At 41.4% G+C, this 26,185-nt stretch overlaps 1 protein-coding gene across 2 annotated transcripts in view; it reads right to left on the reverse strand.

The window, feature by feature from the left end:
* The window catches only part of TEKT3 (tektin 3), a 34,821-nt gene extending 10,021 nt beyond the window's left edge, over positions 1 to 24,800 (reverse strand). The window contains exons 1-6 of one of the 2 annotated variants that reach the window (XM_059906749.1): positions 24,717 to 24,800; positions 16,271 to 16,878; positions 13,539 to 13,622; positions 8,344 to 8,414; positions 4,592 to 4,735; positions 2,001 to 2,223 (exon numbers count right to left, since the gene is read on the reverse strand). In XM_059906749.1, coding sequence (XP_059762732.1) covers positions 2,001 to 2,223; positions 4,592 to 4,735; positions 8,344 to 8,414; positions 13,539 to 13,622; positions 16,271 to 16,849 — 1,101 coding nt within the window. In that variant the 5' untranslated portion in view covers positions 16,850 to 16,878; positions 24,717 to 24,800. The other variant, XM_059906750.1, reaches the window with a different exon arrangement.
* Between the last annotated feature and the right edge of the window lie 1,385 nt (positions 24,801 to 26,185).

The following is a 26,185-nucleotide window of genomic DNA, read 5'->3' on the forward strand; positions in this document are numbered from 1 at the left end:
CACCCTCAAGGGCTCCCCGCTCCACGAAGCCACCCCCATCTCTCACCACTGGAAATAACTGCTCCTTCTGCTAAACAAACTGAACCTTTTATCTGTAGCTCCAAAGGGTTCTTTCTGCACTTTTCTGATGGAACTTATTATGTTCTACGTACGTGTCTTGTCTCACACAAGACACAAGATGGCAGGGTCAGTGAGTCGTCATGTGTGTACACCCCAAAGCTCCTGGCACAGCACCTTGAATGTAGCTGTTATGAGTTGAATTCTATCCTCCTCAACCTCCCGAAATCCATATGTTGAAGTCCTAACCCCCAGACCTCGGAGTGTGATTTTATTTGAAGGTAGAGCCTTTAAACAGCTAATGAAGTTCTTTAATGAGGTCATTAGTGTTGGTCCTAATCCAATCTGACTGGTGTCCTTATAAAGAGAGATTAGGAGACAGACAGGCATGGAGGGAAGACCACGTGATGATGTGGGAGAAGGCGCCCGTCTACAAGCCTAGGAGAGAGGCCTCAGGAGAAACCAACCCCACTGATAACTTGATCTCAGACTTCAGCCTCCAGGACTGTGAGAAAATAAATTTCTGTTGTTTAAGCCACCCAGTTTGTAGGGCTTTGTTATGGCAGCCAGAGCAAACTAATACAGTAGTAAACAAAAATTTGTTGAACAAAGGGACTCCATCATGTCAGCCTTCTATGGATAAAAGGCCTTTAGATGGCCCCTCACTGTCCAGGGGACGCCTTCCCATCAATGACTTCCACGGTCTGGCTCCACCTGCCTTTCCAAGCTTCTCTCTCTAGGGACACACACTGTCTGTGCCAGCCAGATGGGTCTCTTTACAGACCTGACTCAGCCTCTGATTGGCTATACCTCCCGAGGCTTTGTTCATGATGTTGCTCTACCTGAGTGTTTGCTTCTTCCTCCAAACTCCCAGAACAATTTCTGTATTGGCTATTTGGCAACCATGATCTGTAATTTTCTACTGTTTTTCATTGTGCATGAGCTTTTCATATTACATGCACCTTCTCCACAAATATAAGCTTCCTGGGACAAAAACTACATTTTATCCTTCTCTCTTCCCTTCCCTGGATGTAGAAGCTGTCTGACCCAACAGATGTGTGTCGCCCAAAGAAGACACCATGAGAAGGAAAGGTAAATTACTGCAGCCTGGGAAAACACAGTGCCCTCAATAGGATAATATCTCCTGAGAGCAACAGAGCCAACATGGTAAGGTTCTTAAAAAGAGAAATGAAACTACTCAATATTCTGCAATAACCTATATTGGAAAAGAATCTGAAAAAGAATGAATATGTATATATGGATAACTGAACCACTACACCTGAAACTAACACAACATTATAAATCAACTAGACCCCAGTATAAAATAAAAATTAAATGAAGAAACAAAACCAAAAAACTATATGCAGCATGATCCACAGAAATAATAAGAACTCCAAGACCGATACTAAAAAAAGCAAGAGCACCTTGTTTATCTTGAAACCCACGAATTCTGCCTAACTGTTTCATCTTATTGTCCTTATAAAACACTTATACTTAAAGCACTTTAAAAAGTTCAATATCAGAAACATTTCGAACCACTTAATAGTTTCCTGTATTTGGTTTTGTATTCCAGAAAAAAAGGCCTGAAATAATTTAACAGAAAACATCCCTACCATATGTCCTAAAAATAAACTCACTTCCTAGTTACATACGGTGATTCATTAAACGTTAATAATAATATTTTTGTTTCTATTAAATACTAGGAACCTTTCATGACATAGTGCATTCTTTGTGTTCCCATTTCCAATTCATGTTGGATTCCAACTTCATGTTGACACCTGGCTACCTGGCTAAAATAAATGGTGCACTTTGTACCGGTTTTCAGTTTTCTTAGTCTGTATGGCCAGGAAGTCACGTGCCTTACGGTGGAGATGTGTGGTCCCAGGGCCCCCTGCTCTATCTATCCAGGTCAGCTGCGGGGGCCTCCCAGTGCTTGGCTTTACCTTTGAGAGGTGAATCTGAATCTTATTTTTAGCATCTGCAGTCTCAGCAATGCGGCTGCTGAAAGCCAGGTTCACTTTGTTGAACTGATTCCACATCTCGTTGGCTGTCACCACCAGCAGGTTCTGGACGTCGTCTCTTAGTTTCGCAGAGGCAGCTCGCTCGCTCTGGGAGCGAAGAATATTGTCGTCGGTTAATTTGGCCCAGGACTCGGGCACTGAGACCCTGAAGAAAAAGGAAATAGACCCAGACAACGGAAACAATGACGAATCAGCCTAGATTTTCTGTAGGCGACCGTTCATCCTGAGAAAGAAAAAAACCCCAATCACTTGATCCTGGTTTTACTGCATGAAGTGTAAACATCAGAGCAAAGCTTCTTTTAAACTTTTCTTAATTGCTCCTTGTTTGACTGCTTACTCTCTGTCAATCTGCAGGGTAAATTAAGTCCTCTGCCAATGTGCGGGGGCGGGGGAAGGGATTGGGGAAGGGTATGAGTATGTCCCTTCATTAGAAACGTGTCTCACCGGCCCCATAAGCGTTACGAAAAAATATTCAACCTCAGGACTAATCAAAGTGGTACTAATGAAAACAACAACAAATTAACAAGCCTTTGTCAGAATAACAAAGAATGAAGAGAATGATAATTTTCTGGTGAACATGTTTAGAAAAAGATTCTCTCATCCTGCAGGTAGGAAAGTTGAATTGGTACGGCCATGCCGGAGAGCAAATGTGCATAACGCAGAAATTCCACTTTAGAAAGTGTTTTTATTGACATCTAATTGACATATAACATTATATTAGTTTCAGGTGTGCAACATAATGATTTGATTTATGGATACATTGCAAAATGGTCACTACAGTAAGTCTAGCTAACAACGTCCACCATCACACACAGTTACAAACCTTTTTTCTTGAATGAGAATTTTTAAGAGCTACTGTCTTAGCAACTTTCAAATATGCAATGGAGTATTGTTAACCAGTCACCATGCTGTACTTTATATCCCCAGGACGAAAGATACAGAATGCTTTCTGAATTGGCACACCATCACGGTGCAGGGGTCATGCTAATCTCTGTATCAATCCACTTCAGAAATTGATGCTAAGGAAATAACCCAAAGATGTGTATGTAAGGAGATTCGTTTTTAGCAGTGTTTATGCCAATCCCTGAAACACTGGAAACACCCTAAAATGTCCCAAAGTAAAGAAAAATTTGAGTAAATTATGGTACCTTTTAAAAAGTGATCCATACATTATGCAAACTCATGCTGTAGAAGAATATTTTCACAGACAACGTTTTTGACATATCCTGAAGTGAAGAATCAGACAGGCTATACAAACAGCACACGTGTAATACCAGTCTTTAACAATATAAATCGGTATCTACACGAGTGGAAGAATACTGGAAGGACTGACAGTAAATTGTTAACATTGGGCCTCTCTGTGTGGTTTCTTTGCTTGATGGTGTAATAGGATATCAAATGAGACTCTTACTGTCGGTTAAGGTTTTAGCTCAGGCCATGATGACCAAAAATAACATCCTATGTGCTCCATACCCTGACACCCTATGAGAGACGGCTAAGAATTCATGCTGGAAATAGATGAGGCCCTTTATGGAGGACCAAGTGGTCAGAGTGTGTGTGGTTCGATCCCAGCCCACCACCACCCCCACGTCCACCCCAGAAGGAGAAAAGGAAGATGCTTCCTGCTCTCCTCAAATTAAGTAAGAGGCACTTCATGGGGACCACTTAGGACCTAGGGTCTGAATCTGATTCATACCCGAAGAATCTGAATGAAAAAGTTGGTACCCATTGCTGCTCCTATTACAGGAGAGGTAAGAGGGGGGGCTGCTTTGGGGTGACCAGCCCCAAAGGGAGCTTTAAAGGGAGTCCCTTTAAAAGGGGGAGGGGCCATGAGTGTGGTCATGGTTACACAGGCATAGAAATTTGTTAAAACTCATCAAAATATACACTTAACGCCAAATGCATTTTAGCATAGGTGAATTTCACCTCAATCAAGTTGATTTTTTTAAATGTTCTATGTCACCATTTTCCAAAGAGATGTGAAAGCAACAGGACCATTTTTATAAGATGGTAAAGAAAGATAACAGGGTTATCAAGATGCAGAAAGACAGGCCCTCTCATAGAGAAAAGAGCATCAACCCAAGATCGTATCCAGGGGCCTGGCAAAGAAACCATGGACGGGGCAGGTCTACGAAAGAGTGGAAATAAATTACTCAACATTCAGCTGCTTTTCAGCTGGTTCTTCCCACCCCCGGCCCACGTCCAGGGCATCCGATACACTGGTAACATTTTATTTTCTTTGTGCTTAACTGTGTTTTCTAGGTCTTTCTGCCGCAAGCAGGTGCTATTTTCACAGTCAGAAATATAAACAATGAATATTCTTCTACAAAAGGTTACAGGATGCAAGTGTCTGCAGAACACCGTGCTTACTGACGACCGGTCCATAGCAGGTGCCTCTTACCTTTCCGCATCCTCCCAGGATCTCCGATTTACCTGTGCGCTGCATCCTTTTGAATGGAGAGAGAATGAATTAAGTGACATGGAAATCACAGAGGCGGCATGTGCCTACTTACGTGGCATCCACCCTCTCCACTCCGCGGAAGTAGCTGACGCCGTCCGACGTGTTTCGCAGGTGGTGGCATTTATCGTCGATGCGGTAGGCCGCCTGTTTGTCACTCAGGTCCTTCTCCAGCTCGTGCTGGGAAGCTCTGTTGGCTCTAAAACACAGAGGGGAGACGGAGCTTCAGGCTAAGGGAACAATGTCACAGGAGGAAGCATGACGGCCCTTCAGGGTGGGGACCCACCTCCACCCCCCCAACGCGCACCCGTGACTGCTCTCTGGGTCTCTCCTCCTTCCCACAATGTCCAACTTCTCCATTAAAAGCAGCTTCCCCTGGAGCTGTCCCTACATGTGGGTGATGAGAGCCCTGCCCACACTGTCCCTTCCATGGGCATGAGACGTGCAGACACACAGAAATTGGTATCTGGAGCTCCCCCAGGCTGGGGCCCATCTTCCTAGTACCCAAACCGCTCCAGACAGGACACTGGTTTGGAGCAATCTGTCCACATCTGTGCCTCCCTTTCCTTCTTCCTTTTCCTCAGCTACATCCTAACCCCTCTCTCCTCCATTCCTAGAGTGCAATTCCCTGAGAAGTTAGGAGGTATTCACAGCCAGCCTCTCTCCAGCTGTAAATGACCTCACTTTGCAGTTGTGCCAAGCCTGGAGGTAGAAACCGAGGGTCAAAATGGACCTCCCCAGCAGGAGTCAGCGTGTGGAAAGAGGCCAGGAACTGGCAGCCCCCAGGCTCCTGCTCCCGGCAGAACCCTCCTGGGAAGGAAGAGGACTTGGCGAGCTCTGAGATGCCTGGCGTTCCTGCCCCGCCACGCAGAGAGAGGGCCCGGCAGGCAGCTCAGTCCCAAAGAGACAGGCCGGTGGGGCAGGCGTGGGTGACAGGTGAGCCACGTCTTGACTTGTGGCATAGACCATTCCACATATCATTACAGAGTGCCTACTCTGCGCCAGGATGCATCACGGACAAAGCAAACGTCTCTTCCCTAGAGGAGCTCACATCCTACAGGGGGGTGACAGGCCGTCCCCATAAGGAATAAGCAAATCCTGTGGTTTGTTAGCAGAACAATGCAGAAAACAAAGCAGGAAAAAGGGGGCCAGGAATGTGAGCGATGATTCTCAATAGGATGGTCAGGGTAGGACTCTCCTCAAGGAGGTGATACCAAGACTTGCAGAGGGAGAACCAGACCTTGCTGCCCATTGGAATGTGTCAGGTTTTCCTCTGAGTGGAATGAGAGACCACCGACTTACAGTCTTAGAGGATCGTTCTGGTGTGGGGTTAAGAACGGACTACAGGGGACAGAGAGACCCCGTGAGCAGACCGGTGAGGCTACCCAGGTGAGAGACGGTGGTGGCTTGGACCAAAGGGGCGGCAGTGAAGGAGGTGAGAAGTGCTCAGATTCTGGAGATGCTTTAAAGATGGAACCAGGACTTATATACACGACCAAATGTAAAATAGATGGCGAGTGGGAAGCAGCCGCATAGCACAGGGAGATCAGCTCGGTGCTTTGTGACCACCTAGAGGGGTGGGATGGGGAGGGTGGGAGGGAGGGAGACGCAAGAGGGAGGGGATATGGGGATATATGTATATGTATAGCTGATTCACTTCGTTATAAAGCAGAAACTAACACACCATTGTAAAGCAATTATACTCCAATAAAGATGTTAAAAAATAAATAAATAAAGAGCACAGGCTCTGGAGCAAAAAAAAAAAAAAAAAAAGCCAAAGTTGAGTCATTGGAATAGCAGGATTCCATCAGCAGAGGTGGGCAAATCTATGGGTGGGTTGGAGGGCTGGGGGAGAAGACAGCAGGTCTTGCTTTACATTTGAGTGTCCATTAAAACATCCAAGCGGAGGTACCGAGTGGGTTGTTGGAATTGGGGAGAAAGGTCTGGGCTAGAAATAAAAATTGGGCAATCGCATACAGAGAGCATCTGAAAAAGCCAGAGAACTGGATGATCCTAGACATTTCTCCATTCCCGGAGCCCAAAAAAGGTCTTGGCATAGGGGAGCCACCCAGGAAAGCCTGTGTGGAACGGAAGGGGCTAATTCTCTTTACCTTGGCCTGTGCCTTCAGGTAAGTCACTTGACCTGTCAAAGCTCTTTGTGTTGTTGTGTGTAAAGTGGAAACGAGGGTAGCGGCACACAGGTCGTCCGCATTTTGTGAATTCTAAATCAGCGTGTGTGCGCAGAGGATGAAAGGAGAGGAAGCTGCATCCCCGCTGCTTCAGAGTTCAGGTTACTGGGTTGAAACTCTGGGATTCTTAGGTCTTTCTCATCTGTGGTCTGGGACCAAGATGCTCCCCAGGCTTCCTCTCTTGGGCTGCCACCCTTGACCTCCTCTGACCTGACCTCAGAGCCTCCTTAGGAAGGCCTTCTATCCATCCACCGTCTTAGAGCCCAAGATGGGAGAGATCTAGGCTCCCATGTTGGTTTCTAATGAGATTCCATTCTCAGCTGAGATCCAAGCCCATCTCATGTTCCTTCCTTAATTGTTCCTTCAAGACAAGTGGAGCTGAAAACCTTCCTCCCAACACCTTTGCTGGACCGAGCCCAGTAACCATGTTAGAGATGCCGGCTCCCACAGACCCTGGAGACACCACCCCAGGAAATGAGGTGGGCATTTTGCCCACTGTGGATTAAAAAGCAAAGGACATGGAAGATGGACAGCAGATTTTAGATTACGAAAAAAATGAGGATTAGGAACTGGACCAGAAGAAAACAGAACAATCATTGGAACCACCCTAAACTGTTTCTGCAATTTCCAGGGAGCAGAAACCAGAAATGAATATCGGAAGTGGCAGTCGGTCATCCTTAGCCAATCCTCAGCTATCCTCACCGATTTCTGAATTAAGGAGCCCTTCCCATCGCAGCTTGAGAGAGATCTCAGCCATCTGAATCTCACCAACCTTCACAGCATGAATCCTGATGGTCAGCAGACTGAGTGAGAAGAACCGCCACCTTTAGAACAACTATTCCTTTGGCTACATCACACGCTACCCCTGACAACATCAGTATAGGCAGAATCATCATTTCCTCTGTGTGACATATTCAACACTACTTCTTTCCATGGCCGTCACCAAATGAACGTTGACCTTTCTAGTCCTATAAGGTGACAGGCTCGGCCAATATTTTTTTCTATGCTGACAGCTGTTATCATTGCTTCAAACCCTCCTCTGACTATTATTCTTTGCCCCCAACCCCCACTATAAATATTAAGTACCTACTGTCTACTATTGCCAAGAGAAGAATTTGTATTCTGCTAGAGAGTAGGACGGGTGAACAATTACAGTGCAATGGATACGGTGAACGCAGTGGTGTAATCACAGCACCGAGGACCATGTACCAGGGTTGCTGAGAAACCGGAGAAGGCTGAGTTTTTAAGGAGAAGTGGAAAGTAAATAGAAAAGTGTGCCACAGTTCATCGCTTTTCCAGCTGTCGGGCTGCACATGTACAAGTCTATCTCTTATCAAAGAATAAAAGTCTTTTGAGTTAAAAGAAACCTTAGCCACACTTCAAGGTAGGATAAAAATCCTTTCTGAAGCATTGCAAAAATTATCTCTTCAAATAAAAATTTAAAGTAAGTACCCCAAGTACTCGTTTTACCTTCTAAATAAAAACGTGTATGTGCATGCGATGTGTGTCCATGTATAAGAAATCCTTACATAAGAAGCTAAGAGAAATCTGATTGGGAAGCGTGGAAGTATAGTTTCATGATAGAGTTTCAACTGTATAGAGAGGTAAAAGCTCTTACGCCAGTTGGGCAATGGCCTTGTCCAAATGCAGCTTCATCCTTTCTTGACAACACAGAATAATATCAACCTCCTACTCAAGTGAAAAAAAAAAAGCCACATTAATGTTTTGATATTGAACATAACATTCAGAGTCAACAATGTAACAAAACATTGATGAAGGAAATCTTTGTTTCTGGGAAAATCGTGAAGTAAAACAAGAAAAGAATTTTATACCCACTTATTTACCTATACGCCCCCATGATATTGCTGTCTTAATATTAGACTGAGATTCACCCTTTACAGGGCTTTAGGGAAATATATTATGGAACAAGTTGGGACAGGGGTAAAATTTTAGGAGTTTTCTTTATTTTTTATCTCTGGTCTTTAATTGAATCAGTCAATCAATCCATCAAATTCTGGTGATACACAAGGTTGAATTTAATGCATGGCTTCTTCTATACTAAGTATCCTTCCAAGAAAAGTGAATCTGGAAGGGAAAAGGACAGCCTAAAAGGCAGTTCTCTCAGGCAGTGCATGTGACCTCCAAAAGACCCAGCTTTTTGTTCCAAACGGAGGCCAACCTCCACCCTAGGAGGCCAGCTCTCCCCTTGTCCTGCCTCCGCACTGCAGCGCAGCTGCTGTACTCGTATGAAATCTGCACTCTCCATGCCACTCTGCTTGACCACGCACATGGCATTTTGATGCCGCTAGGATGTATCTACTGTTACATGTAGGGCAGAGATTTTGTAGATTTTGTGTTGTAGCAGAGATTTTTTAAATAAATATTTACTTCCCTCTGAAATTCATATTCACATTAGAAAATTTAGGAACCCAAAATAGCACCTAGAAGACATTTAAAAAGTGCACATAACCATCGTTACCACTTTTTCAAGTGAAAAGTGATCATACCATCATACTGAACACTGAACATGAAACTTGAACACTTTCCCATGACATAAAACTATACTGTGATGAACAAGCTCAAAAATATTTGGACACCACCAAAGGGGATGCCTTTTTTCAAGGTTTTGACAAGTACAACCAAATTGCCCTTCAGAAAAGTTGTACCCGTTTACAACAATAAATGAGTGTGAGTTTCCTCACCTCACACACCCAGGAGACACTATGATTCCTCTCAATCTTTGCCAACATGAAAGACCGCCCCCCAATAAAAGCACACTTGTTCAGATTTGCAGGTTAATATTTTGACTGGGTATTTGTTCATGATTTGACTTCCTTCTCTTGTGAACCACCTGTTCATGTGCTTGTCTACATTTTCTGTTATGTTTCTCTTATTTATAAATATTCTTGTATTTAAAATTCAATCCTTTCCCATTATATGACACATATATATTTTTTTCACCAGTTTGGCCCTTGCCTTTATATTTTGTGTGCGGTGTTTTTGATATATAGACATTTATGGTTTCTATGACGTCAAACTATCAAATGTTCCCTTTGGGTTTCTGCCTTTGTTCATTTGATTTTAGAGTCCTCTTCACTCCAATGTTAATTATTACTCAACTATATAGTCTTCTTATTCTTTTATTGTTTAATTGGTTAACATAAAAATATTATGCCTAGAGTTTATTTCAGTAATAACCCTCCTGCCTGATTCTTTGATACTCTGAATGATTGGAGTAAATGAAAAACTGAATTCCCATGACATGTTATCAAGTCCCCCTGCCCTTACAGGCAGCAAGGATTTCTCACACATTCTCACCGTAGGTTGTGCGTGTCTTTGATTTTTTTTGTTGTTCGGTCTTCATCTTTCTCTGTGGCTTGGTGTGTGTGTGTGTGTTTGTGTATGTGTGTGTGTGTGTGTGTGTGTGTGTGTGTGTGTGTGTAGCCATTTCATGGAGGTGTTGGCAAAGGATACACGGAATACTGCTTAGACAATACCACTTAAAACCCAAAATCCCAGTGAGCTTTTATGCTATGTGTACACAATTCACACAGAGGGAATTCCTGGAACTTTCAGTGGAAAAAATTACATTTAATGAGACTCTTGCTATAAAAAAACCCTTCAACACTAATTTTTATATTTGAATTTAAATAATGTCATATGGTGAACATCGTGGTTGGAAGCAGAAGGTTTCCTGGGAATAGGGAATGCCTGAAACCAAAGACTTTTGTAACTGTCCCCAACGCTAACTTACCTACTAATCCGCACTCACACGCGGGGCTGGTCTGGAAATGCCTCCGTGAAGTGAATGCGGGGCAAGGGCCTTATTCCCTCAATCGCCCGTGAGAAGAAAGTTTGCCGGAAGGTGGTGGGTACAGACAGAGGGCAGAAGTGTGAGAAGAGACCAGATGTAATCAGACCAATAGCTGCCACCTGACACCCAGGGAAATGAAGGTCATGGCAGAAAACCCAAGAACCACACACTAGGAGCCTGGCAAGTGGTGCCACCCCTTCTGGATCCTGAACTTGGGGAGGAAAAATAGACCCCACGAATAAAAGGGTGGCAGTGACTTCTCTGAGTTTCTCAGAGTCTCAGTGGCCAAAATGAATACATTGTGACTTAAGATGGAATGAGAACAAGGAATCATATCCAAGCATTTGAAGAACCTTGAATTAATCCTACTATCTGAGCAGGCGAAACCTTAGCGAAGCATCTCTTACGGTTCTCCTCTTGGGAGCTGTGGTCTTGGGATGGGGTGGCGGAGCGGGGAAGTAGAATAGAGACTTCACAGCCTTTGGCATGCCCTCACCTCAAGCAAACCCCCTCCTGTTGCCTCACCCTCCTGAGTCTTGGGTGGAATAGTGGTTAAAGACGTGCTCTGGTATCAGATAGCCCAGCTCCAATGCTGCCTTTGCAAATGCTGGGAGCAAAGGCAAGTTATAAACTAAGGGTAATAATACCTTCCTTTCTATGCTGTGGGGTAGATAGTTTTGTGCCTCGCAGATGGTAAGATCTCTAGTACTAAAGGGTAGGACTTATCATGCGACATGGGTCACAAAGTATGATTTAGAACTTAATCCTCATGTACGATGTGGGCTCCACCCTCTTCTTGGCTGAGGAATACTGGCCAGGTCACAAGAACCCTGAGTTCTGACCACACGCATGGATGTGTGCTAACTCTCGGCTATACCCTGAACCGTGGATATACAGTCATTTCTGGGACCTCGTTGCTAAACCCAGACCCTGCTTCCTGTGGTGCTATGTATCCACAGATACATACAAACTTAAAGGCTTAACTGAGCCTTTTTAAGTTTGGGGTAAGTGGGTAAACTATCACACTCTTAACAGGTAGAACAGGCTACTGAAATCACACTTTAAAAATCAAACTATAAGTCCAAATGGAATCTGGATCATGGCAAATGGCACCTATAGGAGCAAGCACTCCATTTCTATAGACAGTGTGTTTTGAGGACGACATTCTCAAATTCTCACTCATCCTTGAGTTTGGGAAGCAGCGGTGTTTCCTTAAAGATGTGCATTCTCAGTATTTGCTCCTGAGTCATTTGAAGCTGATCCATCACCCAGCTGGTTGTGAGGGGGCTGGGGTCCTACAAGCCATGTAGAGGCAGAAATCCCAGACGGGGAAGGCATTTCTTGCTACTGGTGGTGAAAATCCACCCAGACATTCTTTGCATGCTGGTATCAGGGTTCTATTCAATACTGTCTCAGAGCAGAACCCTCTTGGGATGGAGTCATAGAACCAGTAACAGTACCATCAATAGGAAGGGGAAGGCAGAAGGCATCAGCGTCAAAGAAAAGTTCACTTTTAAGCTTCATGAATGTGAACCAAAAAATGAGTTACCAACATACATATGTTTGGCACTTGGGGATGCAGAACGAATGCTTAATAGAGTATCCGGGCTAAAAAAAAGAGACTGGGAAGGGTCCCAGGTACCTAAGGGCTGAAATCTGAAGGAATGGCAGAGATCTTGTGGGAGAGAGCCTAGGAGGTAAAGGTCAGAGAACTCAGAACAAAACCATCTTTAATTGGTGGAAGGTGGGAGAGAGCCTAGTGGGAGGACCAGCACCCTAGATCAGATATAACTATAAGCTCTCAGATGGCTTATCAAAAGCTGTCCAGGGCTTCCCTGGTGGCGCAGTGGTTGAGAATCTGCCTGCCAATGCAGGGGACACGGGTTCGAGCCCCGGTCTGGGAAGATCCCACATGCCGCGGAGCAACTAGACCTGTGAGCCACAACTACTGAGCCTGCGCGTCTGTAGCTTGTGCTCCACAACAAGAGAGGCTGCAATAGTGAGAGGCCCGCGCACCGCGATGAAGAGTGGCCCCCGCTCGCCGCAACTAGAGAAAGCCCTCGCACAGAAATGAAGACCCAACACAGCCAAAAATAAATAAATAAATAAATAAATAAATAAAATTAAAAAAAAAAAAAAAAAGCTGTCCAAATGCGTATACCCTTTGATGCGTGGATTACAGTTTTAAAAATGTATCCTAAGGAAATAATCAGAAATACATACAGTTATCAATACTATGCATGTGTGGAGGCAGAGGTCACATGGGAAACCTCTGGACCTTCCCCTCAATTTGGCTGTGAACCTAAAAATGCTCTAAAACATTGTCTTCTAAGAAAACACAGCACTGCCTTTCCACATCTATATTTAAGAATAAACATCATGCTTTTTTTGTTGGGCATTTATCCAACAAAAAAAGCACTATTCAAATGCATAGATACAGTATAATTCTAATCTGGAAGATATGTCTGTGTGTCTTTAAGTTGGGTGGTGTCTACCTAAGTATGATTATTAAAAAGACTGAAATACTCTAACATTAACAGTCATTTCTGTCTAATTGAACTTAGGTGATTTTTATATTTATCCTTTACTGCATTTTTCAAATTCTGTCAATAAATATCTATTACTTTCATAACCCCCCAAAAATGTATCTTTTCTAAAAAAATAAAATAAACAACAAAGTCCTACTGTATAGCACAGGAAACTATATTCAGTATCTTATAATAAACCATAATGGAAAAGAATATGAAAAAGAATATACATATATATAATGTATAACTGAATCACTTTGCTGTACACCAGAAACTAACACAACATTGTAAATCAACTATACTTCAATAAAAAATAAAATAAAATGTATCTTTTCTAAATGCCATAAATATCTGATACTATAACTCCTTACTGTGTCTTTACATAACATCATTTTTTGTTTCTATACATTAAACATTAAACGCACATTTGCAAGAGGTTTCTTGTTATTGAAGGGTTTGCCCCATATTTACCATCAGCAACTCTGTTTCCACTTCATCATGAACTAGATCGATTCCCATTCTCTTCTCTCGATGAAATAGACATTCCCGGGCTACCTACAGATACACAAATAATGAAAAACACTAATACAAACTGACTAAAATCAGTGACTAGCACTTCTAATAACCTGTTTCTAAAACAAGTCAATAGATGCTCCCAATACCAACTTTTCAAGCCATTTTGCTGGAAATCCAACAAGAAACTCAGTGTGACAACTAAGTGAATCCCTGCTGCTAGTGAAAAGGTAAAGAGCTGAAAAAAATTCCTAATTTGGAAAGTTGACAAACTGAAGCAGATGGTCTCTACTTAATCCCCACAAATCAGCATCTGAGAAAATTATTTGGCATCAATTCCTTCTAGAAAAATAGTTCAATAACCCAAATCATAGTCTTCAAGATCTTATTTCCAAATATTTTCTACTGAGAAGAGTGAGGAAGAAACAAATGATTATTTAAAGACCTCAGAGTATTTGTGTAGCCAAAAATCCAGGTGATTATTGTTAAAGTACCATGTATTGTTTTCCTAATTATAAAAATAATACGCTTTATCCATTAAAGAGAAAAAGTAGAGAGAAGTCAAAAATGAGTTACCCATACTCCTATCAGTTTGGTTTGTTTTTAACAGAAGTTACAATGCCCTCATAATTTTATGCTTTTTAGGATTGTTGTTAAATAGTAGACTTGAAATAGTCTTTGAGACAAAGTACATTAATGACTCCAATGGAAAACAGCTTAGATAGCCAACAACTAAATTATGCATGACATAACGTTATGTAAATGTTAAAATACTTTTTTCAAAGAGTATTTCATGACATGGGATGACTATAATGTTAAATTTTTTAAAAGCATAAAATATAATAGTATGTACACTGTAATCTGGATATGATGTCATTGAACAAAATCTTGGAGTGAATGTCTAATTTTTTAATAGTATAATGTACACTGACTAGAAGATGAATGAATGGGTTGAAGGGAACTCTGATTATTTTAATGTGTATTACGAAATTGCTTTCCAGGAAATTTCTACTCAACCATAGTCTACTAGCAATATCCGAAGTGTCCGTCTTCTGCACTTTTGCCAACCCTACACACTATCAGTTTTCATTTTTGCAAATTTGGTAAGCCAAAGATGGTTACTTCATTGACTGAGTTTGCATTTTTATTATTGAGTTTTAATGTTTTTGTCTTCTACACAGTTGATCATCAGTGTTTCCTCTTTTGAGCTGTATCTGTTCATGGGACTAATTCTCATTTTAATTGGGATCTTCTGATACTGTGCTGATTGTAAATGTTTAAACACACAAGATATCTGGACAAAAACTGCAGAAAAGAAATTTAAATTATGCCCATCTCATTGAAAGCAGTCATCACTGAAAGGAGTGTCAAGGGAAGAAATTGAATCTCCTCTGGAAATTAAGTAAAAGGTAAGTGGCTGTCATTTTAAGTGTTCATTAAAGTAAGTGGTGGGTGGGGTGGGATGGGATGTATTGTAGAATAGACCAGGAATCCTCAAAATGATCCAGAGCTCAGAGAAAGTATGGGAGGGCTTCTGATCCCAAAAAACAATTCATGGTGAGTTCTTTTAAAAGAATATCATTAGTGTCCTGTCGACCTTTCTCAGGATTTCTGTGGTCGTGTGTATTTGTGTGCATTTGTGTTTAGTGGGGAGGAGGGGTGCAGTAAGAAGCTACGGTGTGCAGGGGTCTCCAGCAAACCCCCCAAACCACTAGACTTCTAGCTCTTCGATTCTCTAATCTCTTCTACTATGGATGCCATTAAAAAAAAAAAAAAAAAAAAGACCTATTGAAAATGCTTATCACCAGGAAAAAGAGTCACACAAACATGGAGAAAAATAGTGTTCATTTTGCCCATTCACATATACACAACTTCTAAAATAATCTGCATCATTTGGACATCTTCACATACAGAATGTCTTCTTCCAACGGTGGTGCATAGAATGGGGTCAGGGGCCCCATCGCACACTCAGAGGATTAAAGGTAATTTGATCTCCATTCAGAAGCCTGGTCAGAGGCCAGCAACCAACTGAAAGGCTGTCTCTAGGACCAAAACTGGCTTAACTTCTATCCCATCTCTCTATTTAACCAAACTCATTCCTAAGAAGCTCTAATTTGATCATTTCACTGTGCCTGAAGTGGAATCATAACATACATACAGAAGGCATTTCATGACACAGACTAAAAAAACAGGTTTTTTCCTCTCAAACAATGTTTATGTTAATCCTGGGACAGCAACAACCAAGCAGCCTATTTAAGAGATGGGAAGATGGCATTTTCACCATAAAATACTGTGTGTCTTAAGAGTGTCGCTTTAATTAGCCTCCTTTGCTTTGCATGCAGAATTCTCTCTACTTTTTTTTCTTTCTTGGCCGTACCACTGGCCTTGCGGGATCTTACTTCCCCAACCAGGGACTGAACCTGCGCCCTCAGCAGTGAAAGCACTGAGTCCTAACCGCTGGACCGCCAGGGAATTCCAGAATTCTTTCTACTTAAATGGTTGTTCGGTATAATGTGAGAAAAATGGCAATGGTTTTATCATCACTGAAACCCGGTACAGATTTATTGACAAGGGCTTGGCTTCTACAGGTGAAGCGAAATATAATTCAATAGATAAATAACCTCAGAAATTCAACGACTGGGTTATAATCATAAAAATGCAGTGTCCTTTTAATAAGATCTTATAGTTACCTGAAGAGGGGCTTCTGTCTCCATCAAAGCCCTCTCCAGTTTTTTCTTAATATCGGTTAGTTCATTTGTCTCTCCAATCATTGCATCCAACTCATGAGTGATTTCAGATTTCCAAAATCCTATGTCGTTGACTCGTTCTCCCAGATTTTGGGTGGAGTCCGCCTGGGTTTTTCTCGTTTGTTGATATTTGTCTTGCATCAAGCGAGATGTATCTATCCTTAGTCTCTCTGAATTGTGTCGGGAAGTGTTGGATTCTTGAAAGTTGGTTAAGTTGGACCTGTACCAATCATCGGGAGTATACCTGGTGAAGAGTGTGGTTCTGTTGGAAACAAAGGGAAGCGTGGTGCTCTCGGACACCCTCTGAGATCTGGTGCAGTACGGGTCCAAGGCTGGTGAGTTGGAGGCTGCTTTGTAGTACGTGCTTGGTCCCCAAGGCAGGCTCAGACTACGGGTCAGATTGCAGTGGGGGAAGCAGTCCCTATAGCTTGAGGCCATGGCACTGATGGCTGGTAGGAAGCTGGCTGGTGTTGGTCTAGGGTGGGCATAAGTTGCCGCTAAAGTAGAACCTAGAAGCTCCATGATGCTCAAGCACTATTTGTAAATCTCTCCTGTTTGAAAGGTGGGGGAAAGGGGGGAATCAAAAATAGACAGTCACATAAATTAACCTTTGGTGAAAACTCACAGATAAAAGGCCACATCTGACTTACTATAAGCAGCAGTGTTGTCTAACACACAAGATATTTGTTTTAATTTGATAACCACTTTTACTTGTGATAACATATTCTGCATTTTTTTTTCATCTCTGTCTCTAGATTGTATTCAAATTACATTTTTGTAGACCGGCCGTTTGAAGTTTTGAAATATTTTTTAAATTATGAGAAGTAGCACCGTCTTGTAACATTCAAATGAAGAGCCTGAACTATGCTTTTTAACAAAATGGTTATTCAGATCTTGGCTCTGCTATTTACTAGCTGTGAGACCTTGTGCAAATGACTTAAGCTCTCTGTCCTCATCTCTAAACTGGGAATAACAATAGTAATTGCTACTTTGGTTTGTTATAAGCAGTATTAGCTGCAAGGGGTTGCTTGTGACATCCACCCCCGGCCCCCCTGAGTCTTCCTAAATAAACACACGATCAGAGTAACACCGGTGTGGCAGGTAAGCAAACATAACTCAAGGAAGTACCTAGATCCCCTTTTCCTGGCAACTTGCCACCTCTAAGCAACTCCGATATAGACAGACATGCTCTGGCAGCCCCTGAGCATTAAATAAGGTGATGCTAAGTATTTGGAATACTTAGCACAGTTCTGGGCACATAGGTAATGCTCAATAAATGTTAGCTTTTAAAATTACTAGCTCAGAGGCGTATACAAAGTAAAAGATAAATATCCACTCTCCCCCCTTCAAAATAAACTCCTCAGAAGTAGACACTGTGAATAATTCATTACTAGTTGTATCTTTCCAGATTTTTCCTTTTCATATACCAACATATATATTATTTTTAAATCTATATACATCTCCCTATATACATATGCACAGAGTTTTTTAATACAAAAATTGAATTATCTTAATCATTATATGTATCATTCCAGAACATGCATTTTTGAAAATATATGTATTTTGGACCTCTCCCTCTGTTAAAACATAGAGAGCCACTTTACCCTTTTCTACCAGCTGAAAATATTCTACTGTCCGGAATTTGGGGTCATTGTTAGTCCAGAAAGCCAAGGATGCCATAGACTATGACATACTTTTCAGCATCTGAACGTCATTCTGTTTGGGGGTTAATGTCTATGGACGCATTTACTGAAAAGGAAAAATAATATCAGATCCAATTCTGTAGCCTCCTACTAAGAAAAAACAAACAAACAAAAACACATTCCATGATTCTTTAAATAGCTGTTTTGACGCCATTGGTACCCAAACCACAAAATAATCTATTTATAGAATTGTGGCCAAATCAAAACCCACTCGGACTACATGTGATGAAACAGCTACCCACTGCCACTGGTGGTATCCCACATGACCCTAGCTCCCTGATTTTTTCCTTATTCTTCCCTCCCTCAGCCCCCAAACACTTTATACTGGCCAAGCTTAGAGTACGATGGTAAAAACAAAAGCCTTAATAACCACTTGCCATTCCACACCTAAGTCTGAAACTTAAACATTGTTTTTTGAAAAAGCAAATTCCAAGTAACTTGAGCCACGAGGGTCCTCCTGGCTACTTTCAGTTTCAACCCCTTCCCCAAGTCACATCTAGAAATAATCCCATCAGTTTTCTTTGAGCAAGAAGCTTCGAGTGAGACTGGACCACTCTTGCTTGGCTTTTCTTAATTCCTGACAACAATGAATCTAAAAGCTAATGTCACACTTGGTCCTTCAATCATGGAATTCCAGGTGTAGAATTCCCACAAGTATTTACTCGACACCTATGATGCTGAAATCTTGAGGCAGCTCAACCCATGTTTGTCAAATATCGAACCATGAGTGTTCAGGTTTAACACATGTGTGAAATGCAGGGGTTCACAAGCCAGAGGAGACATATGACTTGAGAAAATCAATATGGTTTGTAAAAGCATCCAGTGATAATTTTTAATTAGAGATGGGATATAATTTAGAATCTGGAATCTGCAGCATAAAGTCAGTTGTTTAAAAAGTTCCCAGATGCAGAGGTCCTCACATATGGCAGTAAGTTTCACATGAGAGACAATATTCCATTGCCATTCCATATTCCAGGATTCCATGTTCTAGCTCCAGGAGGCCACCTTCTAAGTCATTTAGGAAGACCCAATAAGAGACAACAGCCTGGCAATGTCTTCTTTTCTTTTTTTTTTCTTTTGGTCATTATTGGTCGAGAAAATTGAGAATCTCATGGCCTAAGAAATACTTAACTCAAAACAGATTTCTGCCTTCAACCAGGATAGAGTAATGAAAACTAGACTTAGCCTCTTACACCTAAAAAACCAGACAAAATATATGAAACAGCTGTTTTCAGGCTGCACAGGACTCTGATCTGTGAGAGAAGAGAAACAAATAAGGTGAGCCCTCTGATCTCCTGGAGGCAATTTCCAGACTGTGGGGAAAACAGATGAAAACCAAACAGAGCCTGGCAGCATTTGTGAGTTGAGGAGGAGGTCAGAATTTGGGGAGGCTGAGACACCTGGAAGTTGGGACGCAGGATTCTGGAGTAAAATGAGTTATGCAGAAAAAGTGCTCCCTAAATCTATGTAGGGGTCCACTTGGGTCTTTGCTGGGTAATAGGTTGTACATACATCAAGGAATGTTCCACAAACCTAGGCAAAGAATGATGGCAGTGTTGTTAGCTGCACAATTCCTAGAGCTCACAGAGGGCACGGAGACATTTTGAACCCAGACCAATCAGAGTGGAAAGTTGTTAGTGGTCACCTGGAGCATTTGATGGAAAGCCCAGAGAGGTCACACATTAGAATGGGGCTGACCTATCTTTAGAAATGAAGGTACTAAAGACTCTGGAAAAGCTTGAATACAGGCCTCAAAGAGCTCAAACTAATCCACAAGTAAAGTGCCTGCCAACATCAAGAGCTCAAATATATAGCACCACAGTGTCCAGCATCCAATCAAAAACTTCCAGACATGCCAAGAAGCAGAAAAATGTGGCCCATAATTAGGAGAAAAATCAGTCAATAGAAACAGGCATACAAATGGCAGAGATGTGATGGCACTAGAAAACTACGTACAAGTATTTAAAGGAAAACAAGAACATAATGAAGAGAGATATGGAAGATTTAAAAAGAACAAAATGAAACTTTAGGGATAAAACATATAATATATTCTTGCACAATTTCACTAGATTGGATTAACGGCAGATTAGACACTGGAGAAGCAAAGATTAGTGAGCTCGAGTCTAACCAAACCAAAGCACAGACTTTTTAATTAACTGGAAAAAAAAAATGAAAAGAGCCTCAGTAACTTATGGTATAATATCAAGTGGTCTAACATCATGCACTTGGGGTGTCATATTAAGAGGAGAGGGAGACAAGATATCTGAAGAAATAATGGCTGCAAATTTCCCAAATTTGATGAAAACTACAAACCCCTATGTCTAAGAAGCTCCACACACTCCAAGAGGATAAACACACATCCATGTGCGTGTGCACACAGCACGACCTCAAGGCTCACCATAATAAAATTGCTGAAAGTTCACAATCAAGAGAAAAAATTAAAATCAGAGAAAAAAGACACAATAGCTAGAAAGGAACAAAGATAAGAATTAGTGAAGAATTCTTGTCAGAAATTATGCAAGCCGGAAGACAATCAAACAACATCTTTAAAGGGCTGGAAGAAAGTGTAATCCTAGAATTCTATTTCCAGTGAAAATATCCTTCAAAGATGAAGGTGAAATAAAAGGATTTTTTAAAAAATATATATATATATAAGAGCAAAAGCCAAGAGAATTCAGCAGCAGCAGAACCGCACTAAAAGAGCTGTGAAAGGAAATTCTTCAGGCAAAAGGACATTATACCAGATGGAAACTTGGAGCTACACAAAGAAATGAAGTTTCAGAAATGGTAAATATGTGTGCTAATAGCAAAAAAAAAAAAAAAAACTTTTCTAACTTTTAAATTTCTTTAAAAGATGGCTGCTTAAAATAAAAATAATAAAAATTTATTGGGAAGTTTATAATAAAAACAAAAGTAAGTTATATGGTAATAATAGCACAAATGATGGGAGAGCTGAAATGGAAAAGTACTATTGTGAAGGCCTTATGACTAAAATGGAAGAATGTTATTTAAGCATATACTACAGTAAGTCAAAAATGCATACTGTAGGGCTTCCCTGGTGGCGCAGGGGTTGAGAGTCTGCCTGCCAATTCAGGGGACACGGGTTCAAGCCCTGGTCTGGGAGGATCCCACATGCCGCGGAGCAACTGGGCCCGTGAGCCACAACTACTGAGCCTGCGCGTCTGGAGCCTGTGCTCCCAACAAAAGAGGCCACGATAGTGAGAGGCCCGCGCACCGCGATGAAGAGTGGCCCCCGCTCGCCGCAACTAGAGAAAGCCTTGGCACAGAAACGAAGACCCAACACAGCCAAAAATAAATAAATAAATTAATTTAAAAAAAAAAAAAATGCATACTGTAAACCTCAGAGCAGCAGTTCTCAAAACGTGACCCAGGAAACCATGGGCTCGCCTAAGACCTTCTCTGGAGTGACAAGGTCAAGGTTATTTTTATAGTAAACACCCAGATGTGATTGGCCTTTTTCACTCTCGTTCTCTCAGAAATGTACAATAGAGGTTTCCAGAGGTGACATGATATGCAATATCACAACAGACTGAATGCAGAAGTAGATATGAGAACCCAGCTACTAACAAAAATTTTTAAACTTTACCAAAAATGTGAAACATTGCCACTCTTCTCACTAAATTTGTTTCAGAAGACATAGTTTTTTTAATGAAAAGTATTATTTATGTTACTATATAACAGGTTGTTATGGTTATTTTTAAAAGAGTTAATATTTTTAATTTCTCTATTTTAATTTCTGATATAATAAATATCAATAGATGTAATCTACATAAACTAAAGCTCTACAGAGTATGCTCTCTGACCATATCAGAATTAAATTAGAAATCAATAATAGAAAGGTATTCGGAAAATCCTCAAATACTAGGAAACTAAACAACACACTTCTAAATATCCTATGGGTCAATGAAGAAATAACACAGGAAATTAGAAAATATTTTGAACTGAATGAGAATAAAAAACAGAACATATCAAAATTGTGAAATTCAGCTAAGAGTGTTTAGAGTGAGGTTTATAGCTTTAAATGCTTATACAAGAAAATAAGAATGAGGTAAAATCAATGATCTATACTTTCATCTTAATGGCTAGGAAAAAAAAAAAAAAAAAGCAAAGTAAACCCAAAGTAGAAAGAAGGAAATAATAAAAAGTCAATGAAGTAGAAAATGAACAAATTTTTGAAAAGCAATGAAATCGTAACAATAAAATTGATAAACCTCTTGCAAGACTGATCAAGATTTAAAAAAGAGAAGACAAATGACTACTATCAGAAATGAAAGAGGGAATACTACTAAAGCCCCTGCAAATGTTAGAAAGTTAATAACGTAGGATTACTAACAACCTATGCCAAGGAATTTGACAACAGAGAGGAAATGGACAAAATTCTTTAAAGATACAAACAAAACTGACTAAAGAAGAAATAGGTAACCTGAACAGCTGTATAGGAATTAAAGAAATTGAATCTATAGTTTAAAATCTTTCTTCAAAGAAAACTTCAGGTCCAGATGGGTTCACTGATAAATTCTACCAAAGTTTTAAGGAAGAAATAATATCAGTTTTTAAAAGCCTATCGCTTACTTGGGTGACGTGCCTTTCACAATGTTTAAATTATTCTTTAAATTCTAACTCAGCCTCTTCCTAAGAGGCCATGAGCAGCACATACTATGATCCTTAACTGATGCTATAAATATCTCACATTTGCAAGTAAACTAAACAAATTCTTTGGGAAGATGACTGAAAATAGCTGTGGAAAAATTCATCCCCTAAATCATGCAATTGTTTTTTTATTATGCTTTTAGTCATGACCAAAAAAGCATTTTAAGAAATGAGACCTGCTACAAAGTCAAATACAGTATTTGACTGTATTCATTGAAGGTGGAGTCAATAGTTATTTATTTACATACTGGAAAAATGCTATAATAGTCTTCTATAAATATTAACATGCTAAAAATATAATTAATCACACAGAGATTGTAAGTACTGGAAAGCTCCATTTAAAACCCAAAAGGTGGCCTCAAGCTGGGGAAATATATTTTATTAGCACATTTAGGCAAGACTTTAAGATCATAAATATTTCAAGGTATAAAAACCTATAGCTCATAGCCCGCAGAAGGCATGACAAGGGCAGAAAGTTTCCATGACTTGTTTCACACCTTGCCTCAGATCAGTGACCAGCACAGGCTTGAAAGAATCACACAAAACCCCTGTTCCTTTGATCATATGTATTTAATTCCTCACAGTTTCAAACTGCAGCAGAAATAAAACACTGTCCCTGACACATTAATAAGTACCAGACTTAGGAGAAATTATATCAGATTTCAGCATTTAAGTAATTTCTCTCTATGCATATATGAAATAAGAATGCAGGAAAAGTTGAATAATCTTTCTTTTAAAAAACAGTTTGATAAGGAACTCTCTTCACTGACGGTGAAAGTATAAATTACTACACGTTGGAGAGCTATGGGGCAGTATCTACTAAAGTTGAAAAAGCACATTCCCTATGACTCAGAAATTATACAATTAGAATGTACAAGAATATGTTTCTAGTGATTTTTAAAAGGGAGAAGCCTAAAAGTCCATCGACAGGAGTATGCATGCGTAACTTGTGATAAATCCATGCAAGAATTATCACACAACAGTTAAAAGCAATGACCTAGAGCATGTATAGAATGATAGCATTATATAAACGTTTAAAATGAGACTATATATTGGTTTCTGGATAAATACCTAAGTAGTAAAAGTATAAAAATATGCAGAGTATAAGTAAACACTAAATCCTGGTAGGTGGGGAAGGAGAAAAAGGGCATGCGATTCCCAAGGGATACATAGGAGGCCTCTTCCGTGTCTGTAACAGTTTTATTGTTTTGTTTTGTTTTAAACAAGGGGTGGGTACCTGCATGCTTGAACACTTTGTTTTGTGAAATATTTTATTTTAAAAAGAAAAAAGTAGAATATTTTATCATATACCTCAATACACTTGGCCTATGAGTCTGTTTGCTTTTTTCACAATAATCAAACGAGTAATTCTACCCATTTCTAAAATGTTTATTTAGCTACGCCACCATAAGCATCCAGGAAGAAAACATACAGTTACTTGGTGCAAACTGTCAAAATACAAATGAGCGCTTCACAGCCAGAGCTGAACAGAAAAGGCCATGGACAGTAAGGGAACAACTGCTGTGACCTGAATTTCAGCAACTCTTTGAACGGCCAGGGGACTGGTCGTCCAGCCCTCCCCTTGGCTGCATCTGGAAGACCGGGCTAAGTAAGCCGGGGAACAAGGCAGAGGGTTGAGGCACACAAGAACCGCAGAGACAAACACAGCACTGCCAACAGGTGTAAGGTATTACACGACTTAGGGTCTGGGGTTCTGACACACCTTTCCTGGTTCCGCATTTAGAAATAACTTCTCAATCCACGAAAAGCATCAGAAACGTACATTAAGAAGGCTTGGGGGACTGGGTAAGTGTACCTGTGGGTTTTACGGTTTTCATTTGCAGGGGTGAGGGTAGCGAAGTGAAGATGGAGGCGGGCTGGGGGGGTGCGGGGGTTGTTCCAGGGTTTCCACGACCTCACCCCGAATTCTGAGGCCAGACGTTGGAGTCCTAACCGGGGCGGGGACTCCGTCGGGGTCGTCCCAGCAGCAGGTAGGAGCCCGAGGAACCACTCACCTGTCGGCGGTGCCGGGCGAGGGGCGGGGAAGCGGGCGTGGGCGGGAAGGGGTCGCAGCCCCACAAACTACAACCCGCTGGAGCGCGGACTACCGGCCCCGCCCGGCCCAGCCCCGCCCAGCCTCGCCCTCCTGTGACGTCAGCGCGCGCGGACCACTCAACGACCGCCGCTGCTGGCTCGCCGGCAGCCGATTGGCCGGTGGAGGGAGAGGCCGGCGGCGGGAGCCGGAGAGAGGGGGGAACCCCTGCGGGCAGGCGGCCGTTGCCATGGGCTCGCTCGCGCCTAGTAACCACAGCTCCGGGGGAGACAGAGAGGTGGAAGGGGTGAAGGGGTGAAGGGTCCCCCGCCTCCCCTGCGGCGCCTAAATCGGAGCTCTCTCAGCTGTGCAGACCTTGGTGGCCCATTGTAAGGCTCGGGATGCTGACAAGCCCCCGCATTTCAGCCTGGCTGGGAAGACAGGCTGACCTTTCCCCACACCCTGACCTGGCTATACCCATTTGTGCTTCTCCCTGTGACATAGTGGATGCCATTCTTTTATTGAAGACACAGATAAATCAGTTGTGTCCACGTGGCTTTGGAGAATGGCAGCAGTTAACTAGAGATGGACAAGCCATTTTTCTCCAAAGCCACGCGTACATAACTGATTTATCTGTGTCTTCAATAAAAGATTCTAACTCAGTTGTGATTTGATGACAGTTGCCCCTCTATGTATCCTGTCTAGGCATTGGGGGGTGAGGGTGGAGAGGGTGTGTTAAAGGGCGGCTGGTGGGAAAATAAAGGAAGAGGAGAAAAAAAGTAAGAGAGGTGAGAGCAATATATGGGGGTATGAGTGTGTTGGGATGAGGAGGAATGTGTAGGAAAAGGAAATAGAAAATATTGCCTTTACAGCCAACTGTCTCTAATCTGTCCCTTCTAAATTTTTTTAATCCCATAATTCCATTTTTATGGCTATTTATACAGGGAAATTGGAAATATTTCACATTGTCAAAGTTGGGAAAGGTGATTAAAAACATTTTCGGTCTAAATTTTAGAACAGTGTAAGTTCTTGCAATGTATTCTTTACCGTTGTTCTTGGAAATTACTCAGAAACAGATTTGGGACATTTTATTCCAATTTGTACCATCAATATCAATGGTATTCTTTTCCTTGAGTGCTGTGTTGAGAATCAGTAGTTTTGGAAACTATAACCTGTAACTGGGTATGGGATCCAAATGGCCTTCATGCACAGAATATAACACTAATATTTACAGAAAAGTGCTTTGTGTAGGGTTTATTGGCAACTTAATTGAGTGTGTGATGCGTTCATTGAGAATTTTATCATTTACAACCACAGGAAGGTAGTATCAGTTGTCGCTGTTATGTTTTGCTTATGTTACCAGGTTATTTACAGGGGTGTGAATCACCATCCAGCTTTTTTCATTGAATGACTTTTTCATGACATGAAATTGCAGCACACACCTCGTTGAGA

This window comes from Balaenoptera ricei, chromosome 20 (assembly GCF_028023285.1).
Source record: "Balaenoptera ricei isolate mBalRic1 chromosome 20, mBalRic1.hap2, whole genome shotgun sequence".
Taxonomy (NCBI): domain Eukaryota; kingdom Metazoa; phylum Chordata; class Mammalia; order Artiodactyla; family Balaenopteridae; genus Balaenoptera; species Balaenoptera ricei.